Raw genomic sequence first — 9,821 nt, forward strand, 5'->3', positions numbered from 1 at the left:
GGGCTAAGTATACAGAGTGACAGTCCATTGTTGCATGTTCACTGACTGACTCATTCATTCATCTACTCAATAAACCTGGACTGAGCACCCGCTATGTGCCAGACATTGACCATACAGTTCTTGATATGTAAGTGCCATGAGGGCAGGGGCTAGATCTGATTAATTCTGGATTATCTCCCAAAGGAAAAGTAAGCACTGCCTGTTAGCCAGTGTATTTTTCACATTTCCAGAGTGTAATTGAAAGTATAAAGTGTCCAGCACTAGCAGAAGTGTATCTGGTCTCCACCAGAGCATTCTCAGACAAAGTCTATAACGGGACGTGGCATGTATTCAGCCACACACATAAAGAGAAATACTGCAGACTACTTTTTCAAGTGAGCCCACGGACTTGTGTAATAAAGAAATGGAGAAACGCTGCTGGTATCTTGGATCTTTGTTAATATTTATAATAACAATTAGTGACAACATTAGCTACTATGTATCTTCAACCACTGCATTAGGAGCTTGTGTCCATGATCTCATTTCTCTCTGTGTGAATGGGAGAAGAGAACAGGCTCTGTTTACACGTGAGGAAAACAAGACGGGACCGTATCGGTGCCTCCTGGCAGAGAAAGGACTAATTCCACGTGCCATGGACTATCCTCCACCAGCTTCCCATCTTTCTCAGACTGAGGTAAGGCCTCAGCTGTGAAGTCCTTGCCCTGGTTATATAATCTGTGACCCCAACATTCCTCCACCCCCCAGGTAGCTCTCTGCCCTCATCTCCTACCACTTTCCCTCCTTACTCCACTCCAGCCATTTTGCCCTTCTTTCTGGTTTTCAAAACTGCCCAGCACATTCCCCAGCTTCCTTCAAGTATCTGCTCAAAATTCACCTTAGCTGTGGGGTCATCACTGAATCCTCTGCCACAGAGCTGACCCCTCCCTGCCCCTGCTTTATCTTTCTTCACAGCACTATACATTTTTTAGTCGGCTGTCTCCCTCCACATAAATCCCTGGACAACAGGAACTAACAGATCCCCAGCACACATTAGGTACCCAAAATCCATTGAACAGATGAGTAAACAAATGACAAAGTAGAAGAACACATACCCCGCCTCAGAGATACTCTTCAGAAAAATTATGAAACAGTAAACACTTCCTGTTTTACTTCCTTCTCTCACTCTCTGGTTCATCTATTCCTCCCCCAATCCCAAGTGTGCCATGTTTTTATACTGTTCCGTGCTTATATGCTGTGCTTTCACACCCACTATGGTCCCTCTTAGTAGTACCCCAACCTCTAAATAATACAGAAAGTAACTGAAATAAGTACTCTGCCATTTCCTTTTATCTTACAGTGTAGCTCTCTGAGTCAAAATGCACGCCCTGCCTTACTAGTGTAAGATCTTCAGTTCATAAATTAAAGTCATTTTTTCATACTATATGAAAATAAGTACGCATATTTAGCATGTTATTCCTCATGGTAATAACATGCTTTAATGTTATTATAACGCTGTACAATCCATCCAGCAGGGGAGGCCGGCAGGGGACATAGTTCGGTTGTTAGACATTTATATATCCCTCCAACGAACACTGACACCACTCGCCTGCCCCGTGTGCTACCTGGCACAAGTCACTTCAAATCCCCAAAACATCTCTGACAAACTAATTTCACTGACAACAAGTAGCTAAAAAGCAGCCACAAAGTTCCATACATAGGCACACATGCTATACAGGCTGCAGGTATGTGCTGAGGGCAGAAATGGGAAAACCAGGAACGATTAGCAGTTTAAGGAAGGGGCCCCACTCAATTGCTGAAATGTCAAGTTTGTGGCCATAAAAATCCATCAAAGCAGGGACATATTTCTTGGACCGCATCCTTCTGCTTGCTTCACACCTAGAAATATGGAGGCAGTGACGTCTGGGTGAGAGTCAGCGTGGAGAGGGAAAGGAGCAGCCTTCCGTGCAGCCGGCGAACACAATGCAGTGGCCCTTTGCCACCCAGCTCAGCAGCTGGCCACGGCCGCCTGACTCACCTCCCCCTCCCACAGATCCCAACTGTCCGCATTAACTCTTTCCAAGAAGTGCTTATTTTTCTAAATTTAAAACAATTCAAAAGACGGAGAGGCATTTTAACCTACCGATTTTTACTTTTGTTTTTTGTTCCTTGGGAAATAAAAGGAAAAAATCTTTCTAAAACGATAAAAAGTCCTAAAGGTTCCCAGATATAAAACGCTCTTAAAAATAATACTTCCTGGGTTTTTTTTTTTACAGTTAAAGTGAAGTAAATTTTCCTTCTAATCAATCTGCTCCCACACTGATGATTTTTTAAAATTAATAACAGCTTATATTGAGAATTCACATACCATAAAAATTTACCCTTTTAAAGTATCCAATGCAGTGGTTTTTATCATATTCACAAAGTATTCAAGCTGGATAGGTTTAAAAATAAGGAGCCAAATTAGAAATATATATCTGTACCTTATTTTCTCAGACATTATTTTTTTCAACACGATTTTCAATGTAAAATATGGTCACACCACCCTGTTTCCCTACTTTCTTCCTATTCTGTTCTTAAGGGTAGTAGAATTATATTAATAAAAATCAAATTTATGGGAACCGTTTTCTACATAGGAATAACATATGACTGGTACCTTGGTTGTAATGCCAGGTTGTAAATCCAGGACTTTTCTTGCACAGAAGTTCAATAACTTCATTTAGTTTTACATATTGCAGATAAGTAATAAAGTCTTTTAAAGGTACTGCTGCTGATACTTTATGTAAGACTGAGAAAACATCAGCTTTCCATATCAAAGGGTATCATTACTAGAGGGACTTAGAGAAAAGCTACACACACCCAACCTCACACCAGGAACTCCTTGTTATGGCTTTTCTCAAGATGACAGTAACTGAGGTTAAACCAATGTGATGAAAAATGTGTAACTTATACTAATGTCATTCCTTCAGAACTATTATTATCTGACCTATAAAGCATGGCCAAACAATATTTTTCTGCCTAATTCTCTTATGATAGCTTCACGTTAGTATAAAACCTGCATTCTCAATGGGTGGTAACAATGCCCTCAAGGGAGCAAAGATTGACTTTTGGGAATCAAAAAAAGAAACACACACAACAACGGACTTTTTATGCCTAAAGCAGATATACCATACAGTCCGTAAACAGATAAGACACTATATCTCGGTTATATTAGTTTCATGGAGAGAATTGAAAAAATGTCCAAAAGGCATCATGTGGACAGTGATTTTTTAAAAAAGGTTGAGAAATGCTGATGTAAAAGAAACTTTTCTTAACAAATATGTCAACTTTTTATAATTATACACAACACTATCTTCTGTTCTGTCTTCCAAGATTGGGCTGCTATAGGATGGCTACTTAGAAGAACAGATGTGACTCAAAAGGCTGCATTCCTTGTACACAGATGGTACCTATAAGAGTTATAGCAACTGTAATTCTTTTATTTCTCTTACACAGGCCCAAATCTCCAAACATTAAAAGGAAACTTTTAAAGCTGAAGTATTAAGTTTTTGACCAGTAAAAGAAGGAATATGAACAAGTACGCAAATAAGAATGGCGATGTTAGGAAGTAGCTGGGCTCTCACCATTGCACCACCCTGATGCTCAGGTAACGCCCTCTCATATTCTTTCATGAGCAACATCTGAAAAATAAAAATATCGGCAGAGGATGTACTCAAGTGGGAATTTCCTATAAAATTAGCTTTGGGTCAAGCAAGTCATACTGCAAGTGTGCAACTGACCAGTCTTTCTTAAGATAAATTTTAGCAGCAGGACAGTCATGGGTGATCAGAAAATTTCCTAACTGTATCTCAAAGAACACACCATTGCCACTGGATCCAAAGGATCTCTATAAAGATAGATTCCCACAGGCCAGTGTGTCAGGGGCTGAGAGATGCCACATGAAGTAGCATGATGCAAGATTTCCATGGCAGTAGAAGAGTCTGAGGAAAGAAGGTAAGACATTTCAGTGAAATCTCAAGAATGAGAAGTGACCTATGGCAGTGATAATGGTGAATACATGGTAATGAGAGGGAAAAGATAAAGGGGGAGAGGGGGCAACCCCAGAGCCAATTCCACCCACACAGAAGAGTTATTGAGGGCTCAGCCAACCCAGCTGAACTGTAACTGAGTTACCAATCTCATCATTAGGTCCTGGCTGTACACAACAGCCCCATCCTATCTAATAAAGAGGGAATATGCTAATTGACCATCACTCCATCACAAAGATGGCTGCACCCACAGCTGAGGCCAAGTTCCCTTAAGGAGCCTAATGAGCAATCAGCAGGGACCTGAGGCTACGCCTTCCCCCACCCCCATGGGGCTTGACAGGGGACCTCAGGCCATGCCCCCCGCCCTGGTGTCCCCTTGGCACCAGGCCAGGGGACCTGAGGCCACACACCCCACCAGGTGGGGCTTGACAGGGGACCTGAGGCTGTGCTACCCTGCCAGCGGGGCTTGACAGGGGACCTCAAGGTGTGCTTCCCGTCCTGGTGCTGGGCTAAGGGACCTCAGGCTGCTCCCCCTACCCCAGCACCAGGCCAGGGGACCTCAGTCCGCACCCCCAACCAGGTGGGGTTTGACAGGGGACTTCAGGCCATGCCCCCACCCCAGCACCAGGCCAGGGGACCTGAGGCCATGCCCCCCACCCAGTGGGGCTTGACAGGGGATCTCAGGGGATCCATGTCCCCCACCTGGAGGGGCTTGAGGGAGGACCTCAAGGCAGCCCCCTGCCCTAGTCTGGGCTGGGGAAACCTCAGATCACGACCCCAGTCCTGGCACCAGGCCCAGGGATTTGAGGCTACGCCCTCTGCCCAGCAAGGCTTGACAAGGGTGGGACTGGCTGGGTCTGGATCTAGCCCAATGGGGGAGGGGGGACTAGCCGGGTCTGGGTCTCACACAATTTTGAGGTGTGTGTGGGTAGGCGGGGACTTGACTCTGGGTCCCGTGGTGAGCCCCAGATGCTGACAGGAGGAAGGTTTTCATATATATTTTACTAATTTTCTTTCATCTCTGACACTTCTATTATAGAGAAAGGGCAAATAGCAATATTAAATTATTTCTTCTTAATCCCCTTTCAATGTGCATAAATTTCATGCACTGGGCCTCCAGTTTAGTTATAAATGACAGAAATTCATACCAAGAGATGACTTGAGCCAAAACCAGTTTGGCTCAGTGGATAGAGCGTCAGCCTTAGGACTGAAAGGTCCCAGGTTTGATTCTGGTCAAGGGCACATACCTTGGTAACGAGCACATCCCCAGAGGGAGGTGTGCAGGAGGCAGCTGATTGACGTTTCTCTCTCATCAATGTTTCTAACTCTCTATCCCTCTCCCTTTCTCTCTGTAAAAAATCAGTAAAATATTTTTTTTTTTAGAGAGAGAGGGAGAGAGAGAGAAAGAGATATGACTTGGAGAATGATTTTTCACTCAACTCTGTCAACTAGAGCGCTAAGGACGGCCAATCAGGATGTCTGTCAAGTACACCTGCTAAAAAGTCCTAAATTAGATGACCTGAGACTTTCCTTCCCCGGCAATTATTAAAAGAACATGTGCTTCTCTGTCAAGGGAGGTTCTAACAAAGCTTGCATTGAATTAGGTAGTCAGGTCCAAGTGGTACATTCTGGAAGGTAAACTCTAAGACAGGGACCTTGTCTCTTGCAAGATGAGTGACCAGAGTCTGAACTGCACTTAGGTAATTTTTTTTTATATGAGGATTTAAAAATTATCAATACTGATGTCTGAAGGGTGGATTCTGAAAATTGAATTAAAATTCTTGAAAATTCCTAAACCTTTAAAAATGCATATTTTCAACTCCCAGATAAGACTGTAAAAACCAGGAAAGATTAGAGTCTGGTCTATCACAGAATGGGGCAGAAATTTGCATTAAAAATACCCTTTTAAGCATAAAGGAGGTGATGAATAGTGTACAGAAGAGAAGACGTTCTTCACTCTTCAGCTTAATTTGATAATTATTTTACTGAGGGTCCTACAACATTAAGATAAAAATATTACATGTATATAAATGTAAAATTGTAGTAATTTTAGAAGCTCTCGTTCCTTTGTGTTTTTAAGTAAGCTAACCTTCACTAACTTCCTATAAAAAGGACACTCCTGACGATTATAAAACCTGGATGGCAATGTAAAACAAAGCAAAAGCGCTGGAGTCTATTGCTGGGAGCTATGCATTGAAATGCACCTTCCCACAACTTCATATGTTGAGGCTCTAACCCCCAATGTCTTAGTATTTGGACATTGGTCCTTTGGGAGGTAGTTAGAATTGGATGAGGTCATGAGGGTGTGATCCTCATGATGGAATTAATGCCCTTATAAAAAAGAGACCGGAGCTGAAACCAGTTTAGCTCAGTGGATAGAGTGTCAGCCTGCGGACTCAAGGGTCTCAGGTTCGATTCCAATCAAGGGCATGTACTTCGGTTGCGGGCACATCCCTAGGAGGGGATGTGCATGAGGCAGCTGGTCGATGTCTCTCTCTCATCAATGTTTCTAACTCTCTCTCTCTCTCCCTTCCTCTCTATAAAAAATCAATAATATTTAAAGAGAGACAGAGACAGAGAGACGAGAGAGAGAGAGAGAGAGAGAGAGAGAGAGAGAGAGAGAGAGAGAGACCAGAAAGCTTGCTTTCTCTTCCTCACCATGTGTGCATGTGTGGAGAATTACCTGGTACCTTAGACTTGGACTTTGCAGCCTCCCAAAGGATGAGAAAGAAATGTGTGCTGTGTAACCCACCCTGCTGTGGTATTTTAGTATGGCCAGCCCAGCAGGCGGGGCTAACCAACTGACACACACAGGATACACAACATGGGGTCCTGACGATGGTGACTGTGGGGAGGCTCAGGCAGGAATCTACTGAGGTCTGCCTTTATGACTGAGAAGTCACACCTGTCTGGTTTCTTGTTCCTACCTTCTCTTCACCTCCAGCTCACAGACCTTGATTATCTCATTGCTCCTCTGTTGTAAACTGGTTACTCAGAGTAAATATGAAGGGAAAGGAGGTATTTAGGATTGAGACCAATTAGTTAAATAGTAGTAATATCTAAAATAAGATCCACTTCTTCTAACCCTTGAGGACTGCTCTTAACATATACAAAAGCTAATTTTGAATTGGACAAGTTGGAGGAAATCCAGTATTTAATTTTAATACAACCGTTTTCAAACTCGAGTGTGCCTAAGAATCACCGGGAGTGCCTTTAAAGACCCCTCCCTCCGAAAGGCAGGTGCTGTTGGTCTCTTGGAAAAGGAATCAACATTTTTAACAGACATCTCAGATGACTGATGAGTGGAGTGCAACCACATTTTTGAGAGCAGCTGCTGCTCTATCATTATTGGAAAAATAGCCTCTACACACAGGTGTAAGTTTGCTTTATAACGAGAATGTTCTTAAAAAATGTAACCAAGCTGGGTTTTGTAAACTAAATTATATTTTCTTACAAGATAACTTTATATTTTTAAAGACACTTGTTTCACATTAAGGGTGGGATGGCTTCATACACATTCTTCTAAAGGTCGAATTCCAAATTCTTCTTTCTTTCCTTACTTCTACTCAGGAATTAAAAGATTTCACAACTTAGGAATCCTTTTGGGAACCTTATCACATACTCCTCAATCTATCTGTTTTACTCACCCAGAATGTGAGAATTCCAAAAGTGGTTAATTTGTAAACATAACCTTTGAAAGCAAATTTGAAACTACAGACTCTCTCTTTAGGAAGGACAATAAATTTAGTCAGAAGTAGTTTTAAAGAGAAATTTACTGCGATGTATTAGCACCAAGAGTGTAAGATAAATGCTTCTTCGAAAGAAATTAACTATGAGTAAAGCCTCCTATCATTTTTCGAACAAAAAAGTCACTACTTAAGGAAAATGCTTCTAAGCAATGCAGATTAGATACAATGTATTGGGAAACAGTGAGATTCTTATCATTTCTTCCAGACAAAAAAAGGATACCGTACTTTAAAGCACCCCTGGGGAACCAACACAAAGTAAGAAATGTCACTTCTAGCACTGTGGGTATTTGGACATCGTAAACAGCCCTAGACTGAAGACTGGCAACCTGTGTTCTAGGCTCCGTTTTGCCACAAAAAGGCCATGTAACCTTGATCAAACCCTTCCTGGGTCTAAATGTAATTCCTAAAATAAGATGGTGACATTAAAGTAACTCTTTGAAGCCAGCAGATTAATTCACTCTTAAGCATTCACATCAAAAGGCATTTGTGGTATGTGATGTGTGATCAAATGACATTATTAAAACGTAACTGGAAACTTGACATTGTGAGTAACTTACTAAGACTGTTCTTGTCGCTATCAGTTACATGCCAATGGACTTAGTTTCTTTGAAAAACTAAATACTTTGAACATGCCAGTTTTCACATACTGTACGTACTGAGTTTTCTGAGAGCAAGGCACTTATGTACCATAAGCTGTTTCTGTAAAAGGAAGGAATGTGTATCTTTTCAGTCCCTCTTTCCAACCCTTTGTCAATTTTTGACTAAGCAAGAAAAGAAAAAAAAAATACACCTTGAAGCCTTAGCCACCCAAACAATAGTGTTGCAGTAATTACATCACAGAAATAACATTTCTTTCCTGAAACACTCAACGATACTCTCCCGAGATTACTTACTTCCAGTAACCAACTTTCTTCTGTCTGCTGTCCTATGTTAGAGCAAACATTTTCAATTTTAACGAATACATTCAACACTTACTGTAGTTTTCCACGGAATATACCGTCTTAAAAAAATAAAAAAAAAATCCCCCCCCCCCCCCAAAATTCAACAGGAATAACACAGGATGCATTTGGCAATTCCTGAGATGGGTTAGGATGCACAGACATCTCGTTCAAAATAAATAAACTTTCCAAGACCTTTATGTGTCGACTTGAGAAACGCAGGATTGGAAACAACCAGCAAACTGCGCTCCCAAGTTGGCATCTTGGGGGGACCCTCCGTTTACAAAACACCCCCGGACCTCAGCGCCTCCCGCACACACTGGGCCAGGGGAGCACACGCCCATCGGCCCCGCCTGGAGAGGGAACAATGGGAGCGGCGCGAGGGCGCGAGCCCGGCGCCCCGACTGCCCGCCCGGACCCCGCTCCACGCCGCGCCCGGGGCGCCCCGGCCCCCGCCCCCGAGCCGCGGGGCGCGGCCCCCCTGCGGCGGGGCCCGGGCTGCACTCACCGAACAGGGTCAGGGCCATGGCAAAGGCGCTCGCCGGCTGCTCGCTGCCGCCCGCCGGTCCACGCGCTCCTCCCGGGCCGCCCGGAGGTCACCGGCCGCCGGCGGCGCTCGCACCTCGGAGGGCGGCGGAGGCGGAGGGGCGTGGCGGGCGCTGGGAGGCTGCAGGCCGGGCCGCGGCGGCCGCTGCAAGGAAAAGTTAGGATCGTGTTATTGTCAGGCGCCCGGGCTCAGGGAGACCCGCTAGCCCGCCCCCGGGGAGCGGCGCCGGCCGCTGCCATCAGGGCGCGCGCGAGAGGTACCTGCCGGCGGGGGCTGGGCCGCGGGGCGGGCGGCCGGGAGGCGGCGCCGCGGCGGGGCGGGCGGGGAGGGAGAGGAGCAGCCGCGCTGAGCCCCCGGCGGGGCGCGCTCACTCCGCATCCCGCGGCCTGGCAGTCGCCATCTTGCGATACGAGCGTCTCCCGCTGGAGCGGCCGCGGCGCCCCCTCCCGCCTCCCCACCGGGCGGCGGGGCTGCGTGCGTCCCCATGGCAACCGGCGCGCGTGCGCGGGGGCCGGGGGCGCGCGCCCCTCCAGCCCGGGGCCCGGAGCTGCGGCCGGGGAGTCCGGCGGGGCGGGGCGGGGCG

The 9,821-nt window shown here is 45.3% G+C and overlaps 1 protein-coding gene across 1 annotated transcript in view; it reads right to left on the minus strand.

The window, feature by feature from the left end:
• CHN1 (chimerin 1) overlaps positions 1-9,498 on the minus strand; it is a 146,161-nt gene extending 136,663 nt beyond the window's left edge. The window contains exon 1 of the mRNA XM_084892664.1: positions 9,200-9,498. Coding sequence (XP_084748790.1) covers positions 9,200-9,218 — 19 coding nt within the window. The 5' untranslated portion in view covers positions 9,219-9,498. The remainder of the gene's footprint in view (positions 1-9,199) is intronic.
• Positions 9,499-9,821: the final 323 nt, after the last annotated feature.

This window comes from Pipistrellus hanaki (genome assembly GCF_964339955.1).
Source record: "Pipistrellus hanaki genome assembly, chromosome: 8".
NCBI classification, from domain to species: domain Eukaryota; kingdom Metazoa; phylum Chordata; class Mammalia; order Chiroptera; family Vespertilionidae; genus Pipistrellus; species Pipistrellus hanaki.